Source organism: Uloborus diversus, chromosome 1 (genome assembly GCF_026930045.1).
Source record: "Uloborus diversus isolate 005 chromosome 1, Udiv.v.3.1, whole genome shotgun sequence".
NCBI lineage: Eukaryota > Metazoa > Arthropoda > Arachnida > Araneae > Uloboridae > Uloborus > Uloborus diversus.
The window spans coordinates 79505815-79533648 of record NC_072731.1 but is presented as its reverse complement, the minus strand read 5'-3'; the positions used below and the strand labels follow the sequence as shown (position 1 = coordinate 79533648).

The following is a 27834-nucleotide window of genomic DNA, read 5'->3' as shown; positions in this document are numbered from 1 at the left end:
TTAATGCGGGAGAAATCCCAAAGAAAGAAGTTACATGGACTAAAAAACCTTGCTCTGAGTACATTGTAAATTTTAACTTTAACCCGTTCGGGACGGCAGTTCGCAGAAGATAGCGCTCCCTCAGGACGGCAGCTGTTATACGCGAACTGTGCGCACAGGCCGAGACAATTTTTCCAGCTAAGCCTAATACGCAATTTCGGAAAGTACGCATACATAATAATGGATAAAATGTATACTTTAAGCAGAAATGAAACCATTTTTTTAATATATGATTAAATATATCAAAATTTCAATCATAACAAAAAATGGATGAAAATAATTGATATTTAACAATAAAAATGCAAAATATATTGTTTTTTACAATAATTAAAAGTACCAAAATTAAACAATATATTTTCTACGAAACAGGGAAAATATTTAAGCTTAATATTATGAAATACTTGAAGAATATTGTAACAATTAATATTTTAAAGCCGCAGGAAAAATTTCAAAGCACAGATAAATGCGCATTGAGCATTTTACACTCATACGTAGTGTTATGTCTTTTATTCTGCTTTTAGCAAATTACACATCTCCGTCTAAGTTCTTTGCCTTCTTTTTCAGCATATCATTTTCGAAAGTAACTACTGTATGAAGAACAACAACAAAAAAAATTTATAGTTGTTTCAATGTGACCCAAAAGATCCATAGATGGATCAGTCATAAATTAAGATATTTCTTCCTCGGAAAGATAAAACGTGTTCACCATGGCTACCAAATGAACATAAAAGTAAAACCCCTTGCTAGAATATCTCCGCTCCAATCCCAATATAAATGGAACCGAAACTAGAAAGATCCACTTCAAAATGAGTATACGTATCCCTTCTCACTTGCGAGCACATGTTTACATTTTTTTTCACGAAATCCAATAAATCACAGACACTTGACAGACCCCATTCTAACATCAGACAGAGAAATACTAATGCAGGAGAGCAATCATTTGGACAGAACATGGATAAGTAACGCCATCTAATAGTAAACATTTCGTTCCAAATCTAAAACGCAGAACAGTGTCGTTAGGCCGGCTGCTTACTACTTACCGTAACGCACGGATGTGTTTTTTGTCTCTGAAGAACCACCTAGCTCTGATGCAAAAACGCCTCATTCGTCCTGAACGGGTTAACAGAAAAATATACAGAGCCTTTTTACTTGGATGTATTTTGTTATTTTTCAAGCAAAAGAAGTTGTTGACAACATGCAGGAAAACATCAAGAGAATTGATCCTTAAACGATTAAGAACAAAAAGCACACAGTTCAATATGCCAAAGATTTTGCTAACTTAGCTACTCACACTAAGCACAAAAGTATTCAACATTTGAAAAGAGGAAATTGAAGAAAGACAGTAAAAGCTACTGGGAAAAAGTACGAACCATTAATGAAATTATCATGCTTCCATACAATTCAGTGCAAAAGGGACATAATAAGTAGAACCTACTGCCTTTAGAGAGAGGTTCAAATACGAGAATCTAAAAATTCAACAGAATTAATTCCCAACGAAGAACTAAAATGCATAAAATGGGTTGCTGTTAATTATGAATTCAAGTTTTATCCAGGGCACACAACTAAAAGGATTTTTCCCGAAAATTGCTAAGTGTCTTATATGTGACATGAATGTCCCACACGTGACAGCCACTAAAAAGTCATGAGGCTGATATTTGTTCTTTTTAACAAGATAACACAGTAAACAATTAATAGTAAGAAATCCAATTTTCTGTTTAAAAAATTGCATGAATTCAATCGAGTTGGAGGAATTTTTACCTATAATGGAGAAGAGTAAAACCCATGTCCGAATGCGCACCCCGTGACATCAATATTTCATTTAAAAAAATTAAGAAAAAGCTTTTTTGCTTAACAAATTACCTAAGTAAAGCATTTTCACGAGGTGTACAAATGTTTTAAGTTTTGACCTTAAATAATCCTAATACATAACAGCCATTTTGCTATTCTTATAGCTACACTTCTCGTAGTGAAGAACTTGCTTTGTTTACGTATAAAAATTATTTTAAACAGACACAATAAAATGGAAGAACATACTTTTCAGTTGGAAGATCAGTTTCAGGTTCGTCTAACTGTGTCCTACTTTTATTTCTTTCATATACAAAAATTATGGTACATAATATTGCTACTTCAGCACATATTCCAAGGAAAGGCCACAGAGCAGCAAGCTTGTCTGAAAGAGATTATTTGTATTTAATAGTATACATTAATAAATTTAAATTTTTTGAGCACAAAATAATCCAGATCTTTATGAAAAAGAAAGGAAAAAGTATTCCCTAGCATATCAGAATGGTCATCCACTGCCGTTGCAGAGTTTGTACTAATATCTCAACACAAGAATTACGAAGTTTTCACATTTTGAAGGTAAATATCATCATCAAAAGTTTTTTTTTCTTCAGAAGTCAACAAAAACTAGCTTCCACACAAACAGAAATGTTTTGATAAATACAATTAAAACAACTGGTCAGTTCATAATACAGATGTATGTCCTTTAAGGGACGTTATTTACGGTCCCATTTCCTTTAAATAGGGACTTCCATGTATTTGCCTCTCATCAATGGACCTTAGAGAAATACTAAATATTAGTATAATATAAGAGAAACACTAAACTTATTAGAATTCAAGGTTCACTTTTTGACCAAAAGTTAAGAAGTAAAAGTCTGCCTCGACATTATGAAAAGTAAATTTCTGCATGTATTCTAAAATTCTTGCTGAGGCATACATTCATGCTTTTCCCTCTCAGCAATTTATTTATATGGTCTCAGCTCCAACAAATATTGCACCGCCCATGACAAAAGTTGTATAAAAAACTTGAATGGTGACCCCACTGGTATTTGCATTGTATAACATTGTAATTTACTTGACATCAGAAAAAAAATCTATATAACAAATTTCTTCAAAATAATTTCAATGAATTACAAAACTTTGGTCTTACTAATTTAAATTTAATTTTTTAAAACAATATTTTTTTTCAGTTTTAAAAATTTTTAATTTTTAGTACATCTGAAATATTTTCAATATTTAACCTTTAATGCTAATAGTCTATGTTTATTATGAAGTTATACTGACTACTGAGTTAAGTACATGACATAACATCTATTCATCTACCCTGAGTTAAGTACATGGATGCATCTGTTCATTTACCACCGAAGAAAGGAAACTTCTATTTAAAGGACAAAGCGTGCGGTCTCTTCAGTAGCCCTTACTGAGATTTTACTGTATTTGATGTTTTCGAGACACACATACCATGAAGTTTTATAAATTACATTACAACCCTACCTTCAAACATCCATTTTTGCTGATACAGTATTTTGACCGTAAATCTTTGAGTTAAAAACAAAAGTCTACAAAAGTAAACCAATAAAAGCTAGTTTAGCATAAATTAGGAACTAAAAGCATTATTGAATCAACTACATCTGTATTATTCGATTGTAAGTACATTCTTTACACAGATGAATCAATGTAAAAAAATTAATTTTTTAAAGTGTTTTGACACATTAGAAAACTGATCCTTTCATATCAAAGCATAAGGTTATCAACTTTTAATTTACATCTTCATATTTATACACATGCATTTAAGGTCATAATCTTACAAACTCAACAAAAAAGAACTAGATATGGGCATTGAATAATGAAAGCAAATTCTTTAGTTTGTTTCATTTAACCAAATATTGTTCCATTAATTTAAAGTGCATTATGAATAATAATTCTAAAATCAATAACAATGCATCAACAATTCTCTTGAAAACAACTTTCTTACTGGAAATAATATAGGCATCATTTATAAAAATTATGTATTCATATAAATATCAATTTACAGTAAAAAGGATCTGACACCAATCTTATGCAAGCAGTTTTTAATTCCCGACAGTCTAACGTATTAGAAACCTCTCTCATAGAGACATCTTCACTATTTTGAGAGTCATTTACACTGACATAATCTTTTTTGTGGACAAATTACTTTAGGAATAAAAAATTACATTTCTAGAATAAAATAATTTAACATTGGGAATTTTATGGTACATTTACGAAGTTGATGATATCCACTTGTTCTACAGAGCTCTGCAATAAAACTTTGTCTAAGCAGATAGAAAGAAAGCTGCTCTGGTGTGAAGTTTTCCAAAGACATTTAATACATTTTCTTTTTATTGTGAAACAAATTTGTGAGCACTAGTGGAATTGCATAATTTCAGATTTAATACTCATTACAGTTAAAATTAATTTTGATTTGCAAATATATTTGACATACTCTGGATACTATTTTTTAAATTCGTGAAATTATCTATATGATGCCAAAAAACTATACTTTGACACACAACCTCGGCCCAAGGTGTGCACTATAATGACCTAAGACTGTACTTCAATAGGATTGTAAGCACTTAAAATAACTTAGCAATATAAGATATAAAAAGCAAAGGGGATAGATAGTTTTGAAAAGGCTATTGATCTTCACTGGGGATTGATAAATACCAGCCTAACTGGGTCCAGTGCTCGTTGTCACTTTTGTATTTCTACATAAAAAAAGCACTTTTCTCAGGTAAAACATGAATAATAATCAATAATTTAATGTTTAAAACATTATCATACCTTTTATTCTTATAAAAACTGTAGTATTGCACGAATCAAACTGATTGAAAGCTTCACAAGTATAATGATTTCTATCAGAAAAATCTGCTTCTTCAATAACTAATTTGGCATTTTTTAACCCTTCAAAATCTAGTAATTTAACTCGCTCATCATCTTCTTTAATTTCCTCTTCCCCTGCAAATATAGGCACATTAATATTTATAGTGACATACAGTGGCTCCCAAAAGTGTTTGTACACCTACGACTTTCAATGAAATAGGTCGATAACCATTGGTTAAAATTAATATTTTGGAATAGGTATTTAATAATAAGATCTATGATCTATTTTTAACAAAACTACATAAAATTTTTTAATAACATATTAAAACTTAATTTTTAAAAAATCAAAGACGAAAAAGTGCCAGAAATTTTTTCACAAAAGTGTTTGTACACATTAAAAAATGTCCATATATTATTGAATAATCAAACTTTTTTTATTAAGTTCTTATTTAGTAGAATATCATTCAACATCCACAACAACATTTGAACGTCTGCATATAGAGTTCAATGGTTTTTTTTTTCTTTTTTTTTGTATAATTTCTGAGTAAGTGTTCAAAACACACTTAAGTCTTACTATTTCTAGCTCTCTTTTCGTTTCAAAGCAGTGTTTTCGTAATCTAGCCTCCAGATATCTCTAAATATGTGTATTTCATGTATGTCACACTAAGTTTAAATCTGGCAATATAGGAGATATTTCTAAGCTTAAGGACAAATTTTGAGGCACCAGACGCAAACGTTGAAAACTGTGAGTTTCTTATAATTATTTTGATTGAAAACAAAGTTCTTTTGGATAACCAAATTTTGTACTAATAGTTTAAAAAAGTTTTTCAAAATATTTAAATAAACAGCATGATTCATCATTTCAACAAAAAATCAAAACTACCAAGTTCTGATGCTGATATGTACTCTCAGGGGCGGCATTTCAACATTTCATTTGGGGGGTCGAGTTTTTTTAAACATGAATTTTCTCAATGTGGAATTAAATACGAGTACATTTTTTTTTAAGTAAGGTCATTAAAGAAATTCAAATTTTAATATCCACACTTTTAATTTATTTTACAGTCAGCTATAACAGAAACGATCTTGATACTACCGTTTCTAAAGTAAATTTTTAATGCACGATTTTTGGAATCCAGAAGAAAGGGAAATCTTGAAACTATATTCCGTCAATATCCAGCGGCATGCTCTTGGCAGTATAGCTGAAGATGAAAGTCTCGCTTATCCCATCATGCACCAAAAAAAAAAAAAATCTCAAACCTTCTGAGATACGAAAATGATCTTTCACAGTTAGCTGAGTTGATTGAAATCGGTGAAAAAATAATTTAAGCTACAAAGTTATGTTAGAAAACGCATCTTTAAAATTTTTCTCTTTAAAAAAAACCATGCAAGTTTCAAATTTGTGCTCTAGTCTTCATTTTTCATCATTGAAGTACACTGGCTCTTCGCAAAACAATTCTTTTTGCTTCGTTCAACAACTTTTACTTGTAACTGAAATATTTTATTTATCTTGTTCAATAACCTGCACATATAATATTGAACTTAGATTTATCACTAAATCTTGCGTTAATTTCATTAGAAACTGAATGAATCTATTATTTGATACAAAATATTTAGTCAATCATTTGACTTTGCATCATCATGTGGATTTTTGTCACTTTTTTATTTATTTATTTTTTTAATATGTCTAATAAATCCAAATTGACAAAAAGCTCTTAATAGGAGCTCGATCAAGAGTTCTAGCTTTAACTTTTGAAGACCATTTTGTGCCTCATCCAGCAAAAGTATTTGTTGATGCACGAATTTTTTTCAAAAATAGCGTGTCTTTTGTAAGAAGTTTCCATGAAAGTATATAATGTATTGAACTGCTCAAATATGCCTCTTAACAGGAGGAATCAATGTTCACTCACTAACTGAACGTATATTTAAAATATGAGCGCAACAATGAACTCAAAATACCAAGAAACTTCTCGTAAAAATCGGGCCAGTCACACTGCACTGCCCTTTCACATTGGAAGCAGATGCATCATCTTAACACTGCACTTACAAGTATGAGGCATTTAAACCATATGAGGAAATTTCTTCTTTAGTTGAAACAAACTTATTCTCCATCTATTTTTTTATTATGAAAGTTCTGAAAATGATTCATGAATTTCAAAGTTTTTATCCAAATAGCGTAAAACACTTGCTCGTGGCTGGACAGGTCTCGAGTTTCATCAACTTTTACTAAAGATCATCTGCAGATTTTTTTTTTTTTTAACTTCCTATTGCACATGATAACTGATTTGCGCGTTAGGTAAATTGAATTTCCTGATTTCTTAATATTCTGCGCAAAATATTTGGGGGTGCAACCGCCCCCTCTTGCTCCCCCTATTTGCCGCCCCTGTGTACTCTCATACAAGAACACCTTCACTGTCCTGATTAACTGATCCCAACTAAGTTCTTAAGATTAAAAATTCCTCATTTTTTCTTCTATTTACAATTATCCAACAATTTAACCAAAAATGTTGGATTTATTTTCGTGTGTAAGTAAGACGTCATTCCAAAACGTTTCGAGATTGCTTATTATTGATTTTGTGACGAAAAGCATAACCTTTCAGTTTTTCACTCGAATAAGAAAGTTTCTGCGGGAGGAGGTCACATTTAATCCAGCTAATCAGAGAGCTTGGATAACAGTTTTAGATGAAAATTAAACTTAAAATGTTTCATTAAATTCTTCAGACTTTTTCCAGCACTCAAATGTGTATTTTCATTATTTTTTTAACTGCAAATCTCTGATCACGCTACGTTAATTTCGCCGGTTGACCTTTTCTTACCTTGTTTCTGATCCGATTCATTTATTTAAAGCATTTTATCAAGCACTTCACTATAGAATGGTATAAATTCACTAAATGAGAGATATTTCAAACCGATTTACCACTACTGTGAGGGAAAAAAATCAAATTTCGAATGGCATTGGTTGTCTTTTACGAATAACAGCCACTTAAAAATAATAAGCAGAACGTTAGAGAATAAATAAACAAAAAATTAAAGCCAAATGGCTTTACAGTGTCAACACAATGCAAAAATAATGTAAAAAAAAAACGACACGTGATAATTTTAACCATGAGTTTATACAAAAATATTTCAGTGTATGATGACTTTTGTGATGTATTTTTTCTCTGTCTCTTTGTTTTTTGACAAATTTCAAAAATAAAATCAGGCAGTGTTTTGAAAAAAACTACAGAGTTTAATTTAGAATGGCATAGGAATGATGTGAAAAAAAAGAAAAAAAAAAAGATTTCATTTTCGAATTCAGTTTTGAGTTATTTTGGTTTTACTACAAAATTTCAAGGTGTATGAACACTTTTGGGAATCACTGTATGTGAACTTATATATCACAGAATCTAAAACAGCTAAGTCTAGTTTTCTTTAATTAATCATCTTAGAAAAGTATATAATATCATACATTTTTCTAATCAAATTATGAAGCCCAAAATTTCAAAAATTGATGCAATAAAATCATTCATTTTCTCTCTCCTTTTTATAGGACTTAACAGAATTGGTTTCTTTGAGAGATTTATATAATAATGTATATGAAGGATCTTAGCAAGAAAAAAAACTCTTCAAATTTTACTTGGATAATAAATATGATCAAATTGGATGACTACATAGATACATAAGCTAAGTTTTTTTTATATAAGATTAAATGCAAAATTAAACTCCCATGGGCAATGAAAGAGTGTTATCTTTGGCTTAAAAGCAAGCTGGCTATGCTATATAAGCTTATATTTTTCTAAAATTCCTCTAAGTACTAGAGTCTACTTAAAAAAAAAGTATCTTTCTGGTACTTGCCCCTACTCTTCAAGTTTTCAGATTATTTGAGCCTACTCTTTATGCTTTCTGGTCATTGTAGCATAGAACTGATGACAGAGCGTTTGATGGTTTGAAGCAACTTTTTGCTTTTATATTTTTCCTTCTTTTTTAAAAAATTTAAATCTCTGTATTAATTACGTTGTTTTTCCCCTGTTTTTCATTCTTCTATATAAAGGATTTTCTACCCTTAATTCAAAAAATAATAGGTTTAGTGGGATTTTTACCAAGAAGTTGAAGGTGACTCATAAATATTAACTTGGTTCCCAAAATTAATCTATATATATAAAGGTGACGGTGTTTCTTTGTATATTTCTTTCTTTGCTTGCACCCGATGGCCAGAAGACCTCATAGCACCTACAGCCCTAAAACTTGGCACAAAATTCAAACGTACCCCGGGGGACGGCACCTCAGAGCCTGAATTCTAAATTCCTAATTGGTTTTTCATAATTAAATAATTAAGCTGAAATTTAATGTTTTTTTTGCATAATTAGGGGATAAAAAATCCCCCAACTTCTTAACATATGTCGTTGGAAAGAGCTTTCCTTTCTGAACAAGATGATGTTTGTTCCATTTCTCGCAATTAAATAGAACAGGAGATATGGGCGATTCTAATTGAGCCAGTCTTCAAGGCTAAACTTGATTTTTGTTTCTGCAATGACGTTATCTTCGGTATACGGATTAAATGTGTTTGCAGTGACGTCATCTTCAGTATACGGTTGCGTTTGAATAGTAGAACTGGTGGTTGCGCTGTTGTCATTTTTGTAAAATTCATTAAGCGAATGTTAATTGATTTTCTTTTAAATTTGAAGGTTTCTTGGGGGATTTGGCAATAAACAATGTAGTTGGGGATTATTTGTTTATTTCGTAAAATATTTTAGATTGCAAAGGATTACATTTTTGTAAAAAAAGGGTGTTCACGTATTCTAGTTAAAAAATATGATTACTGATTATTTGACATCAGAAGGGGGGGGGGGATATTTTTTTTAAATTCTAGAGGTTTTTTTTTCTTTTTCTCAAACGTTAGCTTTTTTATTGTTAAATTTTTCATAGGAGGTACAGGATTTCCTTTTTGTCCTAGATGTACCATGTTTTTTAATTGTGTTGTTTTTCTGCTGAGGAGTTGAATCCTTTTTCGTACAGGATACGGGATTTTCTTTTTGTCCTAGGCGTACCGTGCTTTTTAACTGCAATTGCTTATCAGCCAAAGTTCTTTTTGCTCTCTAATTGGGTGAGTTATTGTAGCGCGGCCGCTTCCACCGGATGTTTCGCTGTATCTATCTTATGTTACATATTTAAGTATGCAATTTTGGCGTAAACAGATGAATGACACAAAATGCAACTGGAATTAGGCATAGAAAATACAGAAAAGATAGATGTCGATTAATTAATACCGTTGCCAAATTTATTGAAACAGCCGCCTTAGGCGGTGAACTTAACGTAAAAACCGGGGGGGAGGGCGCGGATTTTTTTTATTCAATGGAATTCCTTTAAATTCTTAGCACAGGCATCACTGTGCGGGTACAGCGAGTGGAATATAAAAGCAAAAGATATCAAATACATTTAAAAATAATTACCTATAAACCATTTGATATATGGTGTAGGAGCTCCTTTAGCTACACAATAAAGTTCTAATGCACTACCTTGGACCACAACAGCAGATTGATCAAATCTATCTAATTTTATTTTAGCTGTCAAAATAAAATTTATAGCATAATTAATATACATTACTAAAGTCATAAGCAACTAATCATAAAATGTTTAATTTTTAAAATATTAAAATTAAAAAAAAAATCACTAGGAATTTGAATTGAAGTTAATTCATCTATCAACGAAGATATTGATGGCACATTAAAAACTTCACTAAAGCAAAATATCTGATTTTGAAAACCAAACATCATTAATTAAATATCTTTACTTATAAAATTAAACATTATTAAATATTACAATGGTTTAGAAGTCACAGAAAATAACACCAATATGCATTTTTCATATTCTGCAGACATTTGCTATATGGATGCAAGGGTGCCCATATGCAAAATTTTAAGGGGGGCTCAAAATTTTCCCCCATGGTTTAGCAGAATATTCTCCCCATGGAAACCGATTCCAGTTCAGATTAGAGATATTAAAATTTGACATTTTTAATAACTTGTTCATTAATGGCTGGAAAAGAAATTTTTATTCCTTTTTGCAAAGAAAAAAGCACTAAAAACAAGGATGCTCTCATTTCTAAGGGAGGGGGGGGGGGCTCGACCCCCCCTTGCCCCCCTATATAGGCGCCCTTGTATGGATGCCTCACTTGCCAAATCGATTAACTCCATAAAATAAAAAGTCGAGAAAAGTGATGAAGAAGATAGTGTTATCCATAGGAGTGAATAGCCCCTCGTGTTACATTTTCTGCCATCACAGAAAAGGTTTTCATAGTAAATAGTTAACAATCAGATAAAGAACGATTGATACGAACTCAGAATTTAAAGAACTTCATTATAATGAATGACATCCAAATTGGTTGATTGGGTAGGGTGGTGGGTGGGACTTGACTTGCTGCCACCACCATGTGATTGGGCCCATCATTTAGGGGGTCAGCAAGTGGTTCATTGCCCCCCTCCCCTGCACACTACGGCTTTGAGAAATAAATGTATTTACATTTGGGTGGGCGTGAGTTTTGCTGTTTTCCGTTGAAGTTTCCATTGAATTGGCACTCTTTGACCCGCCCCCCCCCCCCCCCCGGAAAAATTCGGAATGATGGTGAGTCCTCAGTCATTTCATCATAAGATAAAAGTATTTAAAACAGTAAAACGGATGTTTAATAATATATTTTTATAGCTTTTTGTCAGCTTAAGAATTTTTGAAATAATATGACTTTTACTTTTTTCTGCGGGAATTCAAATGATCGACAATGTGCCAACAAGTTTTTTCTATATATTTTGGAAACTACAAATTGAATGTTTTATACTATTAGAAATGAAGTAAATTTTTTTTTAAAAAACATATATGTCTTTAAATATTGCCGATTTTTTCTATTTTTTCACTCTTTAGGACTCTTGTGCGATTCAAATATTTTTTATAATTTTTTAAAATTATATTACCCGTTTTGAGGATACCAATGCGCAAGTTTTCGGCGCTATTAGAAATTGATTAGGAAAAAAAATGTTTTTCGACCCACCCTAATATATAACCATCGGTAGTGAGGATGCATATAAATGTCTATTTTAGTAGTCCAATAAAGTTATTATTATTTTGTCCTTTTAATAAGTGAAATATAATGTATACCCAAATTACCCCATGAGTTTAAATAATTAATTACATGAAAACTAATTATGATAAATGATTCAATGACAAATTAAACATATGTAATGTTTACATACTTCAATTTGGAAAACACAGAGCACCAGGTTAATTAGCAGTACTATTTGGAAGTAGTTGGTTTGCCTTGTATTGCCATCTCTAGAAAGCTGAACTTATTTCTAATCAATTTCAATTCTAGAGTTCGCAATTTTTTTCAGCATATACTCATAGGTAAGGATGACGTTTAATGACTGAATTTTTGTAGACTATCAAATAATTAGTTTTTAAATTATGTAAGGAAATATAACTTATACCCAAATTTCCCCCCCTCCCCCTGGGACGAAAGTGAGTTTACTTTGTAAACTTTCCATTGTAATGGAATTTTCAGACAAAATTTCTGTTATTTGAAAATTGCTGTTATAAGCATTGAAGGATCAAAAATTTATGGATGTTTAATGACACTATTTTTTGTTTAATTGCATTCGCAGAGATAAAATTCCACTGTATTTAATGCTTCATTGTTTATTAAAATGTTCCTAAGTAATGTGTATGAAACTAATATAAATAACCCCTAAAATCTGTGAGTATGAAAGACTATGTCTTAATAAAGTTCAATAAATTATCATCACAGTAAGATGCACTGTCGAACAAGTAAAAAAAAAAGCTCTAAAGGGTCATTCCACCATCGCATCATGTGCGGGACAAATAGACACTCAAATTTTATTAACATGTTGTCATATCTCTTATTATCATAACGAAACAGGGGTAGACAAATTTTTTAATCTTTACATTTCATACAAAGATACTCCTGACACAGCTAGATTTTCATTAAACAATTTTATTACTTAAAATTAAATTTATTTGCATGCCTCACGTTCGGTACATTAAAAGTCAATCTCTTGTAACTTGCTTATGAATTAGTTAATATTTTTGCTCTATTAATATATTAATGTTAAAATAAATTGTAGATTTTTAGAGCAAAGGTTCCAATGCATATTAAACATATTTCATTTGTTGAGAAACAATAGTTTAAACCATTGAAAAATTATGCATTGGGCCATTCCACGAAAAAATAGTCACTTTGTCCCACATGTGACGGTTTATATATTTCATTAAAATGTAATTATTTAAAAAAGTAATGACGAAAACTTTTGCTTAAGGAATCACACATTTGTCTGTAATTTGTTAAGCAATAGAATTTTACCCTTTTAAATTATTATTTTAAATAAAATATATGATGCATCAACATGTGGGACAAAATTTCTGTTTTCCTTGGAAATGGCCCTAAAAAAGTTTAAAACAATGTAAGCATCACAGCAAGTTTTTAAATGTAATATGCAGTTTCAAAACTTACATTGTACAACAATAGTAGCATTTAAGGCAATATCCAGCTGCTTCCTGTCAATTGCACACATGTATGTTCCTCCATCATCATATGTTGTATCCTTAATAATAATAGAATTATTTTTAGCATGTCTTGTGATACGTTCTGTGAAATTTAGAGGAGCTCCCTCTTTAAACCTAGGAGAATTAGAAACGAAAATTTCACATAATGCATCAGAAATGTTATCAGATTTTTTCTGTCATACATGCACGATTATAGATAATTTTTATGTAAATTCAGCTGGTAGATAACTCAACCAATATACAACTATTTTACTAAGTACTTTACAAATAGTACAGCTGTTTACCAACATATTTTAACTAAATTGGAACTTCTTAATTTAATGGTATACAGGGCCGGATTTGGAAGTGTGGAGGCCCCAGGGCAACGAAGGAGTGGAGGCCCCTTATCAGGATTCGAAAAGATCATCATATTTTCGAAAATATCGGATACTTTGATATATATCCGAACATTTTGATATATATGTATATGTCCGATATTTTCGACTCGTGAAAGTTAGAATATTTTGTAAACATTTTATTGTGGGGGCCTCTTTGTTGTGGAGGCCATGGGGCAGTAGCCCCGCCTGTCCTCCCCTAAATAGGGCCCAGATGGTATACAATGCTGTTATTTGAACCAGTATTTATACCAGGAAAAAAATAAAGAAAAAAATTTCAATTCATGAAAGTTTTGGCCTTGATTTCACAACTCAATTTTGACATTTGATTTCATATTAATAATAAGCAATTTATAGAACAATATTAAGCTGTACATTAGATACTTTAAATTTCTTAATCCCGATCGAATTAGAAATAAATACTGGGGGATTAAATTTGAAATGCACAAAGGACAAAGTAAATCTTTTTCAATATCTAAGTAAGCTTGTTAGAGGAACAACTTACTGACCGTCTGCTTTACAAATTTATATACATGGCAAACAGTGAAGATTAATGAAAAATAAAAGAAATAGAAGTTTTTCTCAGCCATGTAATTTTATGAAATTAACTATCTTTTAAAATATCACCAAACATAAGCGTTACATAACTGCTATGTTTGTTAAATCAACAATATTAGTAAATGAAAACAAAACATGGTATAAAAGCAATATATTGAATGAAATGAAAAGTCAACTTACCATTGCACTGTACATTGAGGGCACTCAGAAGTGTTGCACTGTAAAACTAATGGCTGTCCGGGGATAAATACAATGCCCATACCAGGCTCGTCTTCATTTGTTTTTATCATATTTTCTATAAAAAAAAATATAGGAACTAAAATTAACAAAGAATATTCAAAAACTATCTTAAAACACTAAAAAATTTCAAGAAACTAAATTTAAATATTATGCTCTTATTTTGTGCATGAATTTTGTCATCAGCCTTTGTAGAGTGTAAGCAGGGGTATCTATTCCCACCCTCCTCAAGGGCAATGGTCAATGCTTCTCCACTGTGGGCAGGGCACCCCAGGCATAAGCCATTTATCACTGCAAATACTCTTCAAATCAATTGTCCCTTACTAAGTAATAACACTATTATAATGAACATGCATGCAAATTAAATTGCAGAGGTGTTTCATAGTTGCAAAGAATCTCTTTTTCGTTGAAACAAAGTGAACTTACAATGGATGTAAACACAAACAATAAAACTTAGGTTCTTGTAAGGTATCTTGCAGGGGTAGTCGCAGAGCTTCAGTAATGGGGGTACAACTATACCAGGGAGCCTGGTGAGGGGGGACATAAATTTTCACATACTTTATCCCATAATTTGTGAAATTTAACATTGTTGAATATGTACAAAGGGATGGCGTATTTAAGTTAAAAAAAAAGGACGAGATCAAAAAAATTAAGTGAGTGTATGAAATTGGTGACATCTGATTTTTTTTCAAAATTATCTTAAGTATTGAGAGAGGATTTAGCTTCTGGTTTAATATGAAGTCAGCGAGTTAAATCTAGATCTGGGTATTAGGAGCATGAATCTAATCGTAAGCATAATATTCATTCAGAAATGGGATTTGCATTTTAGATTATCTTTGGTACTGTTGGGGAAGATAGAGGAGGTTCAGGGATGCTTCCCCCGTTCACTTTTCTAAATTGAAACTTTTAAAAACGTGATTGTTATCTCTGATTGTATTCAGAAGTGGGGGAGATCAAAGGCTCTTCCCTCAGAAATCGCTTGAAATTTTAGTTCTAACAATGCAGTTTTTGATGATCTTTGATGATGTGGAGAGGAGAGATTCGGGAGCTCTTCCTCTGAATGTTTTCAAAATTCATCGAAGAACTCAAAACGAAGTTTAAGACGAAATTCAAAGATGTTGGCGAGAGGGGGGTGCTCTCATACAAAAAGTTCCAAGTTAGCTTTCAAAACCAAGTTTTAACTGGATCTTTGGTAATGTTAGTGGGCGGAAAAGTTTGCTGACCCTCCTCCGTATTTTCCAAAATTGAAATTCCAGAAATGCAATTGTAGATGATCTTCAATGACGTTATCAGGGAGTTTGGGTGCAATCCCCCAGAAATTTCTTTGCGATTGAAGCTCTAAAATAAAAATTGTGGAATATCTTTGATAATATTAAAAAGCGGGGTGGTTCGGGGATCCCCGGAAAAATTTACAAATTGAAGTACGAAAAACGGAATTTTAGACAATAATTAATCATGAATAGGGTGTGTTTCTCCCGGTTTTAGGTTGGGTGTTTCTCGAGGATTTGAGTGGCAGCGCTATCCTTGAAGCTTTTCGGAACTGAAAATCTAAATATGTAATTGTAAGCCTAATGAAGATAATGATGTAATGAAGATAGTGGAAAGGATGGGGCTTGAAACTCTCTTTCAAAATTATTTCAAAATAAAAGTTTCAAAAACACTCTTTGAGGCTACCTTTGGTAACGTAAAATGAAGGGATAAGTTTTGCGGTCTCCCCTCCCTTCCTTTGCTATGTCCCTATCTTCTTTTTTGTTTTAATTATTGATAAAAATATTACAGAAACCTCTTTCCGAAACTTCTTTTCCAAAACCATTTGACTGTTTTAATTTTCAATAGTGAAAGTTTCAATTTCTAGCCTGAATTTTATTTGTTTGAAATTCAAGCGTTTGCGGTCTTAGCAAAAATACTTTTAACATTTTAGACAGATGAGGTACCTTTTAGTGATACAGGAGTGGCTCTCGCCAGGGGGGGCAACAGAAGAAGGGGTTGAAATTTGCCAAGATTATTTCGAAAAAATATCATGAGTTTAATTTTTTTCGAAGAAAATCAGTTAAAATGAAGCTAGAAGGAAAAAAATTGACAATCCCTAATGCCCCCTTCCCCCAATTTTTTTTTTTTGCATGCATGACACATTTCCTGGGTCTGCTTAATACTTCTACACTGCAGTGAAGTATCTGGGAGGGGAGTGGAATGGTTTTCCACCTAGGATAAACTCTCTTTTTTGAAATGGAGGTGAGATTTCAACTCTCAATGGGAAAAGAAATATTTTGAAATTTTATTTAAATAAGGTACAATATTATTGAATTAAAAGAGGTGCGAACTCCTCCCACAAATAATACAAAACATCGACTAAAGCTGGGTTTTAAACCGAGAACAAATTTCTGAGGGAGTGTCTCTTTGTTTCTTCTCGAAAACATTCAAGATTGTCTTAAATTTTCGCTTCAATTTTGTAGATGTTTAGAGTGAGAGTCTCAGACACTCCTACCCTAACATTATCGAAGGTCGGATAAAATAACATTTTTTGAGCTTCAATTTCGAAAAGTTTCCAGAGAGGGTCTGGAATCTTTCCTCCCTCTAATTACATAGAATCGTTTTAAAACTGCGTTCTGAGAATTATAATTTCTAAAATTACTGGGGAAACACCATTTAGTCCCCTCTCCAAAATAGTCATAGGTAATCTACAATTGCGTTTTTATAAATTCAATTTCAAAATTTGTCGAGGAGGGAACCCAAACCTCTTCTTCCCCAAGACCTAACATAATGAAAAATAGTTTAAAACTTTTTACAACTACAACTTCGAGACTTTTCTAGGAGAGAGATAACTGTATCCTCCTACTTCTGAAAGAATATTTTATTTACAATAAGATTCTAATATTTCATAATGAAGCGTTAATGTTATTTCCATTAATTAATTTCTATGAAATGGTATATGAGGCGAGTGCGACATCCTTAAAGTTCATTAGGAACGCTAGGCCCCATAGGTACGCCACTGAGCACCTTAAATTTTCACACCAGCATCTTTATTTTTCTTTCATGAAAAGCAAGATATTCCTTGATATTTTTACTAAGTGTTAAAATGTTATGAACTTCATTTGTGTAAAAAGGGGGGGGGGGGGAGTAAAAATGCAATTGAAGGGTGTCAAAAAGAAATCCCATTCAAATTTAGAACCTGACTTGATTTCACGAATATGAAGTTCTTCCTCTCTGCAGAACCGTTTTATGAAAACATTTTGTTAATACTATCATAACATAAATGTAATGCGTATTTTAGAAGAAGCTTCCTTGCCAGTCAGCCACAGCTACCTCAGTTTCATTTCAGCCACCTGCACACTACAACAAAACATTATGGTGTTTTGGACTTATAACCTCGTTGGTTCTTTCTTCTTTTTTTTTTGAGGAATGAGTGGGAGTACCACGGTACCCCTGGTGACCCCCGTGCGCTCACCACTGGTATCTTGTCATTCATAGGCTCATATCTTCAGGGTTAAATAAAAAATTATTAAATGAAAACAAAAAACCCCGACTGCGTAAAAACCAAAAAAACTAAAAAGAAAAATGTATAAATCCAGTAGTTTAGAATGTTATTAAGTACTACTGAATAACTACACCGTTGAAATAGTTTTATAACCGTACACAGGTAAGGCAAATCATAAATTCAAAAGCAGAATAGAAGGATCAACAGTCGGGGCCCATTCCTTTCTGATTCAAACCCCGTAAGATTTGAATGGTCCCAACTGTTGATCCTTCTATTCTGCTTTTGAATTTATGATTTGCCTTATCTGTGTACGGTTTTAAAACTATTTCAACGGTGTAGTTATTCAGTAGTACTTAATAACATTCTAAACTACTGGATTTATACATTTTTCTTTTTAGTTTTTTTGGTTTTTACGCAGTCGGGTTTTTTGTTTAAATTTAATAATTTTTTATTTTACACTTTTTAGTTAACTTTCATTGACTTAGTTATTATAATTATAAGACGGTACATTTCGCAAACTTGTCATTTCATTGGGAGAGTTTGTTTGTATTTTGAGGTTTATTAAGTAACTTGCGGTGGTCTAAACTACTGATAATTACTCCCTGTAGGGACCTAACTCGGCTTAAAGCTACATGGGCTTGACCTTCGACAAAAATGTGCGAACTTAAGTCAACCACAGTACAGCTATATAAACAGTCTGTGTAACTCATGATGACGCGAAATTGGAAACATTGTCAGTCAAGTCTTGGAAAGGGAAAGGAAGGTCTTGGAAAGGAAGGTCTTGGTCTTGGAAAGGGTTCAAAGGCGGGCTACAAGGCTAATAAGTGGACTTTCCCACTTAGATTATGATTCCAGGCTTAGAAGGCTAAAAATGTACAGTCTTGAGCAAAGAAGAGACCGAGGGGACATGATTCAGCAGTTTAAATTTATTAAAACGAAAGATGTTACGGGGCTAAAGTTTAGCACTGAAAACAGGACAAGGGGTCATTGTTTTAAGCTATTTAAATCTCAGGCTAACATGGATATTAGGAAAAATTATTTTAGCAGGGTAGTGGAACCTTAGAACAGCTTACCAGAAGAGGTGGTAATGAGCAAAGGAGTAGACAGTTTTAAGAGGGCCATTGATCTTCACTGGGGATTGTAAATTGACTAGGACCAGTTTAGCTGGGCCCAGAGCCTGTTGCTGGTCGTCACTTTTGTATTTGTATTTGTATAAGTCTTTCTCGCAAAACTAAAAAAGCCTCTCAAGAAAGTACACGTCACGAAACTCAGTCCCTTGAATCAAGGCAAAAAACAAATGCAACATGTTAGAAATGAAAATCGAATTAGTAGACTCTCTTTTGGTGCTTATTGCACAAGTTTATTTTCATGAGGACTACAATCTGAGTGTCTCGCCTCTGTTACGCATATTATACTTTTTATTACAGTACAGAATAAATATAAAGAACACATGAAAGAATTTACATCAGAAAGAGGGGGAAGTACATTCGGAGCGAGGGTGTCTTGACCCAACGCCTCAAGTGGGAGAAGCAATCGCTTTGACCACTGGGCCAATGAGACCCCAATTAGTAGCCTTAGTAAACAAAAAATTTCAGACAGCGAAACCTACCTGTGTCGCACGCAGGTAGCGTGCAACATAGTGCGACAACACCCAACGTGCGCCTATCCCAAACTGACAAAATATGGCAACTGGTTGTTGATATGGTGAATTTTGATTAACTGTCATGTGTTTAGTGACACTCCCAAGGTTACGACAAATCGAATGACATAAGAATTACCAAAATTGGCCAAGGCGTTTAGCCTGCAGAATGCCACATAGAAACGGACATACATACATAGACTTAAAAACACATTGCCCTCCTTTGCATCCCGCACGCACAGTCGGGTAAAAATTCAGGCAGCGAAAACTACCTGCATTTGCCGCACGCAGGTGGCGTGCGACATAGTGTGCGACACCCAGCGTGCACCGATCCCAAACTGACAAAATGGCAACTGCTTTTTAAAATCGTACTTTTGATTACTGTCATGTGTTTAGTGACACTCTCAAGGTTGAGACAAATCGATTGACATAAGAATAACCAAAATTGGCCAAGGTGTTTAGCCTGTAAAACGCCACATAGAAACGGACATACATACATAGACTGATAAACACATTACCCTCCTTTGCGTCGCGTATGCGCAGTCGGGGTAAAAAAGGGTTCTTTGTTACTCTGTAGCAAGTATCCACTGTTTAGTTTCCATGTTATACTACTGTCATGTTCATTCATTTTTTTGCAGAAAGGTAATCATTTTACTCCAGGTAGTCATGTTCTTTTAAATTGAAAAAGTTCATGCTATTGCCTTCCACGACAACATACATTTGGAAACACAACGTACATTTTGGATTGTAAACAACAAATGAATACCAGCATGCTTCAAATTTACAAAATATCATTCGTATCAGGTACATAAGTCAACTATGGAGTAGCTACAGAAAATTAACTAAATTTTAGAAAATTTGTACAAAATCAAACACACTCTGCTTTTTCATGGTAAAACTAGCATGTAAAATTCTTTTAATCAAGTTCAACAAGAAGTTCTGTCTAGAACTAGAAGAGCCTACTTTCCCGAATACCCATACTACTTTCTAGTACCTGATCAATATTCTCAAAAATAGCTAAAATCGCAAATATTTTTCAAAAAAAGAAAAACAGCAACTTTTAAACAAAGCAGCTAATACACTTTTTTCCATTAAAAAATCTTTAACAGCTTTCAAAACGAAAAAATAATAATTAAAATTAATAAGCTCATTAAAGTAAATACATAAAAAAAAAAACGTTTCTTTTTCCCCTGTTGCTAAAAACAATTTTTTAAATGAATTAATGCACATATCAAAATAAATGAAAACAATAAAATGTCAACTTAAAAAAATAATTTTCATTGTCAAAAAAAAAAAATGTCTGCGCATATCTTTATGTAGAAACATAAATGACTTCGAGTTTATTCGCCGAAAACTGAATACCTAAATTAAATCTTTAGCGTAAAAATAAAAACAAATCAAATCAATAATAATTATTTCACAGTCAAAACCATAGCTGCGGAGTCGGAGTCAATCTCATTTTGGGGTAAAGGAATCGGAGTCGAATATCTAAGAATCGGAGTCAGTCATTTGTCCTCCGTGTATAAATTTTTGCCAAAGCTACGAAGTCGGAGTAGAAGCCGGGGAGTCGGAGTCCGATTAATTGTCGGGCACCGGAGTCAGAGACAAGTGCCCCTAAATTCTTGGAGTTGAAGTCTGGAGTTTGGCGTCAAGAGCTATTTCCAACAAAATTTGTTTGAAGTAAATCCGCCTTCAAGTACGGAATCTACATTGACTTTCAGTTTCCCCGTAGGCGCTAATGTTAAGGGATTTGAACTGTTCAAAATTGAACGGAAAATTGTTCAAATCAAAAAGATATTTTGTATACAAGTTTTTCATCAAAAGCTTTTTCCTACAAAGTTTGTTTGAAGCAAGTTCGCCTCACAGTTCGGAATTGCCTTGAATTTCTCTGTAGGTGCTAACGTTAAGTTTTTTTGAACTGTTCAAAATTGAACAAAAAATAGTTCAAATCAAAAAGTGAAATATGGGAATGAGGTGTCCTTGCCGAGATCTTTTGAACAAAAAAAAGTTTTTTCGAATCGGACTATTTCTTCAAATGTTATTAGGGGGGACAGACAGACAGACCGACAGACATTTTTCCCCATCTCAATACCCTACTTTCCAATTTTTAATTTTTCAATATTTATTTAATTATTTTATTTATTTTTGACTTTTTTTTTTTGTTTTCACAATATTTTTAAGATGCGTTAAGCCTTCTTTCATGCTTTTTTTCTTCTTTTTCTGACTTTTACTGGGAAAGTAGGTTAAAAAGCAGAGTATGATGCCTTATGATAGAAATCCCTTTATAATAGTTTGACCAGAATTAATTACTTTTTTCCTCACAATTCTGTTACCAACCTAGTGCATAAACCATAACCTAACAACTCAACTCAAATCATTAGCAATGAACTATACATTTCAGTTGCAATTTTTAGTACATCATGAGATTACAACATTCAGATAGGCCAACATTGTAGCACCTTTACGTGATATTCAGGGTAAATTTAGAGTTACAGTGCTGTTTAAATGATACTATTGAACTACCTGTCACAATTTTCAAGAGAAGATACACAATAAACATGAAAGTTTGGAAAAGAAAGTCAGCACTAAAATTTAAAAACATTTTATTTTACAATGAATTACATTTTTACCTATAAAAAAAAACAAAATAACTTACATATTTGACACATTACTGAAATGGCAATTTAATGCATTAATCAAAAAAAGAAAAAAAAAAAGAAAAAATGCTGTGCAGTAAAAAGTTGATCTTTTTTTTGTAAAATTTCATAAGTTGTTGATCATTTAATGAAAACAAAATAAATATGAAAATTGAGTGAATCTATAGGTAGCACAGAAAAACAATGCTTGATCCCATATTAAAAGTGCTCTAAATTATTTTTAAAAAGAGAGAGGATTCAATTATCAAAGACAACAAAAATGATTGGTATAACATACTTTTGAAAATAAGACTAGATACATCTTAACTTTACTGATAAAAAAAGTTAAGTAACTAAGCCAAAGTTTACACACAGAATTCAAAATTAAGAAAACTATGCTATATTTAAAAACTGACATATAGTCCCGTCAGAGCAACGGTGGATACCTTAGCATTATTCCTGGGATTTGATGTCTTAGTGTTGCTCTGAGGTGCCCATATATTAAAAATTATCAGTCCCGCACAAAGATATTTTTATGCCTCAACAAGAGTATTTTAACGCATTGAAAATCTGAAATATTTCTCAAAAATTTAATCAAGTATGTTTTTAAGCCTTGTATTTTAATAAGAATTTAACTAATTGGAAAACAAAGTGGAAAAGAAGCCACATGTGGATATATGCCTCAGACCGTAGAGACACCCAAATTATCCATTTTGCCGATCTCCGAATTAATTACAATGACTTTTCTCGTGACGTCCGTATGTATCTCACATAACTCAAAAACGGTATGTCCTAGAAAGTTGAAATTTGGCACCTAGACTCCTAGTGGGGTCTAGTTATGCACCACCCCGGTTGGTTGCATTCGGATGTTCTAAAGCAGGGCTGAATTTAGCTTCATGCCGCCCCCCTCCACTTAAATGATTTATCTAAGGTCAATTTAAATACTGAAAAGCACTGATTTTCACGAGCCGTCTTAATAGAGAAAATTTAAGACTCGCAAAATGTTTCAACTTTATATATTATATTCCAATTTTGATTCTGCTAATAGTAAATTCATAAAATATTCAAAATGCAAAATCACTGAGCTTTCTTTTCGTGAAAATATGTATGTGTATGTACTCTTTATACTTCTTATAGTCATGTAGTGCATGCACCCCATGTTTTTCCTTTTAAATATTGCAAGTATTTTGATTGCTATTAACATTGGCAGTCACAAACTTTTCAGGCAATCTGTAAGGCATGTTGAATCTCTATGAGGCTTTTAAATCTACACAAGGCTTAGAGTCTTTTTTAAAAATTCTCTTTAATTCGTTTCAAAAGCATCATGATTTCGGAAACTATTTATTACAATTATATTCTGCCTTTTAGTATTTGTGTGTCTGAAATTTAGCATTAGATATGGCAGTGACGACTGCATTTAAATTGACGAAAACCGAATTTAGTTCATTTTTTTGTTTACAAAGTAACTGCACAAAATTAACTGAGCAATAAAAAACACCGTAAATTCTAAATCATTCAGTTCACTTTTTTTTTCAATATTCAAATACATATATTAAAACTATCAAATTGTAACGTTTTAAAGCGTCTAATCTTTCATAAATAAACAATACATATTAAAAATTTAAAAAATATTTTGATTCGTTCTACAAATAAGTGGTTTCTACAAATTAATAGACAAAATAGTATTTAAGCTTTTCTGAAAGGAGTAGGTTTTAACTAACTTACTGAGTGGAAGTAATAATCCCAAATTACTTTCCAATCATTACTTTCCCATGATTGCTGACTCCTTTGGAAGGTAATTGGTTCGCCCTTTGATTTATTTAAAAATCAATTTCTGAATTTGGCAATGGTAAACTTTTGAGTTTTGTAAGTCTCTTAACAATATCTAGTAGTCAAAATAGGAAAACTTAATAGGTTGATACTTCCATGTTATTATTGTCTATCTTGACTGTTTTCTTATATTTTCCTCCTCCAGAATTAATTTCACGTCTAAAAAACGAGGAGGAGTGTTTCCTGCCTTGAAAGAGAGCCTAGCTATACTGCCTTGCTCAATGCAAATGTTGTATCTGCATCCGAGTTAAAAATGAGAAATTGTTGCTTTAAAGTTGTGTGCCTCCACGTATTTGATAAAAATGCAACTTTTTCAGATTTAAAAAAAAAAATACTTCCCATTCATTAATGACCATAAAACATTGTATTTAGGTAAAATATATGACAAAGAATCACTTGGTGACTAAAGTTTAATTTTGATAAAATTTGCAGATACGACTTTTGTGCTTAGCACGGCAGTATATCTCTCGTAACACACAGACTTTAACAAGTACAAAAATTGATAAGCTATTATAATTAATTTTACATATTTGCCCAAATATAGGAAAATATAAAATAATGCCTTACCAGTTATAACGATGACATTTTGAGGATGTAAACCATCACTGTTACACTTATATTTACCCGTATGAACAGCATCTGCACTGTTTACTATAAGTCGCATGGTTGTGTAGTATTTACCTTCAGACGGGGAATAAGTGGGAGAGTCTGTTTCCAAATGAAATTTATTGATATTATTTGGCACAACTGGTTTTCCATCTTTGTACCAAAGGTGTAAATCCAGTCCTGCAACTTCACAAGCAAGAATGAATTTTCCACCCTTTTGAACATAGGTTGTACTATTAGATGTTGAATTGAGACTAGAAACAGCTGCAAAGAAATTGAAAATTTATTAGAGAACTTGAAGAAACAAAATGAAACATTAAAGATACTTATGAAATTAGGGTTGACACATTTTTGCCAAAGGTGGAAGAAACCTTCCTGGCAAAAATACACTTTTGCTAATATTAGCCAGTGGCAAAAATAGATATGCTTTATCTACAAGGATCAGATTTAGTTAGTTCTTTTTTAAAAGTAATTTTAAGTTTAATGTACTTATTTTTATGTTTTTTAACATTTTACTATTTATTACATCACTCAAACAGTAATTTAACTGCTTTTACTGTATAAGTAAAATGCATTTTTTTTTTTTTTTTGGTTAACCCTATGAGTGGAGAGTAAAAAAAAAACAATAACATAACTCACTCACTTTGGTTTAAACTATTAAACAACAGCAATAACTCTATTAAATGACCATTTCTTATATTATAGTTAATTTTTAAAAGAGTGGTAATACCATTTAGGCTATGTTATCAGAATAATTTTACTATGACTAATAAACTATGATCAATATGAAAAAAAAAAAAAAAAAACACATAGAACAGTTTGATTTCATTCAAATTCCACAGAGTCTCTTAGACAGGGATCAAAGTTGCAAAAGTTCTCAAAAAGGAAATTTATTCTTCTTCTTCTTTATAAATCATCATACAAATCCAATTTTAAAAAAAAGCTCATAATTTGTGTGAATTTTCTCTGTTGTTAAATCATTCAGATTATTTATTATATTTTAGCTTTTATCTTTTTTTTTGTCTCAATCCGTTTCCATTTCTTTTCAAAAAGCCGGAAATCCATCAAAAAACTAAAAACTTTCACCGCTGATATCAGAACACCCTTCTATATGTTTCCTTTTAACATTGCATTACAAAAAGCAAGTTTTGAAATGTTATCAATTTCTGAACTTTTTCCAGTTTTGTTCAAGTTACTTCAAACTATTTTTAATCAACTAGTTTATTGAAAAACCAAATTAAGTCTCAAAATTGTCCATTTTGATTTAAATTTCAGTTGTATCATGTACAAAATTATAGTGTTCCTTATACATTTTTAAAATCGAGCCAATTTTGCAGGTTTTGCAGCTGTCCTGGGAAAATGACAAACCTCATTTGAAATGGTTAAATTAAAAAAAAAAATATTTATTATAAACTCATAAAACTATATCTTAACATTTTCTTCCTTTTTAAAAATCTATGAAATAAAAAATTAAAAATTTAAATTCATTTTCAAGCTTTGAATGTGTAAGGTAGTTTCATTTTAAAGATTTTAACAGGTTCATTCTGATGGCACCTAGGTATCCATGATGCACAAAATTGGGGTTGAAACAAAAGCAATTTTTTTTGCAAATTTAATGCTGAATAATGTAAAATGATAAAGATATTTTAAAAGCATTCTTCATTTAATTACTAAAAGTGTTAATGTTTCAGATACAGAAAATATTTTAGGCAAATAGAAAATTTAAAGGTTCTTATGAAATACCACATGAACTGTCTGAAATCAATTTATCATGACAAGAGCTTGCACTAAATGCAATTCTATGTTTTCCCTAAAAGGTGAACATGTTATAAAATTTATTTTTAAGGTTGATGAACTTTTCATTTGATAAAACTTATTGAAGCAATTTCAACTTAAATTTATTTTAAAAGCTAAAAAATTCAATAGTTAAGTGGCAATTTTTTAGCCCAGGGACCAACAGTGAGTTTTTAGAAAGCAACAAAAAAGTTCCTATGCTCCTTCCCTTACATTTTCATTGCATAAAAATAATTTATGTTGTAAAAATAAAAACAAAAAGAAACAAAAACACCATTTTTGATGAAACATTTTTCAACTGAATTAAACAAAATTGTGCTCCCCAAAGTTAAAGTATAATACATGTTAAAAATAATAGCAAGAAAAAATTGCAATAAACTTGAAAGTAAAACATACAGGACAAGTCAATTTGCTAACTAAAACTGCACTTCAAATATATATATTACTCAAAATGATGATGAGTTCCTAAGCTTTTAGCAAGATTGGTTAGTTTGACCAAAACTTGATTTTATAGTAGTATATTGTGTTACATATACTTAATTTCCAAATAATAATAATAATCGAAATATATATCTCCTTTTAAACAATGAAGCTATGAGGCTTTTGTGCAAAAATACCTCAACTTCAGAATACTAATACTAAAATATAAAGCAAACGATAGGTTTTCGGTTCTTGTACTAAAGGTTGACGTTCGCCAACCCTTGAAACATAAACGAACAATTAAAAATAGTTAGCAAATACACTTTCAATATTTCCTTTTCTCTCTTAGTATTTGAAACTACCAAGAATACTATATAAAGAGAAGAGTCTCGTAGAGCAAAATCTGACAAAAAGATAATGTTTTTTTTTTTTTTTTTGAAAAAAGCCGAATATTAGGAAAAAAATTTCTTGAAACACCACGTTTATTTACACTGAATGAAAGTTTTGAAATGAACTTTCTGTCACAATTGCAACTTAGAACAAATAAATGAGCTCAATTAAAATATTGAAGAATGGTTCTGAAATTTTATAAAATTATAATTTGAAAGTAATAATATACATACCTGATATAAAACATAGAAGGCCACAGATGATTGAAGGTACGAGCTGTTTTATAAATAATAATTCCTCCATTTTAGATGCAACGAAAACGCTTGCAACAGCATCAATAGGAAGAAGAGATCTTCACGGAAACATCGTTTCAAGTTCAGCGTTCATTACCATTACAACAAAACAGCAATAACACAAACACAAACAACAAACATAAAGAGGATTTACCTACAACACAACACTGCGCACGGAAAGCACCCTGCTGCGCACACGACCTACATTTCGACAAGGTGTGCGCATTGCCAGATAAACCTCCGCTGGAAAAGTGGTTTTACTGAACGGCTTTGAACAGATGATTATTTTTAGAATATTTCCAAAGTGATTTTTACCTACGTTACTTCAGAGACAGAGACACGAAAATTTTGGATCCATCCCAAAGAAACTCATCTT

At 31.8% G+C, this 27834-nt stretch overlaps 1 protein-coding gene across 1 annotated transcript in view; it reads right to left on the bottom strand.

Moving 5' to 3' along the window:
• LOC129234672 (basigin-like) overlaps positions 1 to 27627 on the bottom strand; it is a 43566-nt gene extending 15939 nt beyond the window's left edge. Inside the window, exons 1-7 of the mRNA XM_054868715.1 lie at positions 27399 to 27627; positions 24523 to 24825; positions 14319 to 14433; positions 13154 to 13320; positions 10089 to 10202; positions 4624 to 4797; positions 2074 to 2209 (exon numbers count right to left, since the gene is read on the bottom strand). Of these exons, the coding sequence (XP_054724690.1) occupies positions 2074 to 2209; positions 4624 to 4797; positions 10089 to 10202; positions 13154 to 13320; positions 14319 to 14433; positions 24523 to 24825; positions 27399 to 27468 (1079 nt within the window). The 5' untranslated portion in view covers positions 27469 to 27627. The remainder of the gene's footprint in view (positions 1 to 2073; positions 2210 to 4623; positions 4798 to 10088; positions 10203 to 13153; positions 13321 to 14318; positions 14434 to 24522; positions 24826 to 27398) is intronic.
• Between the last annotated feature and the right edge of the window lie 207 nt (positions 27628 to 27834).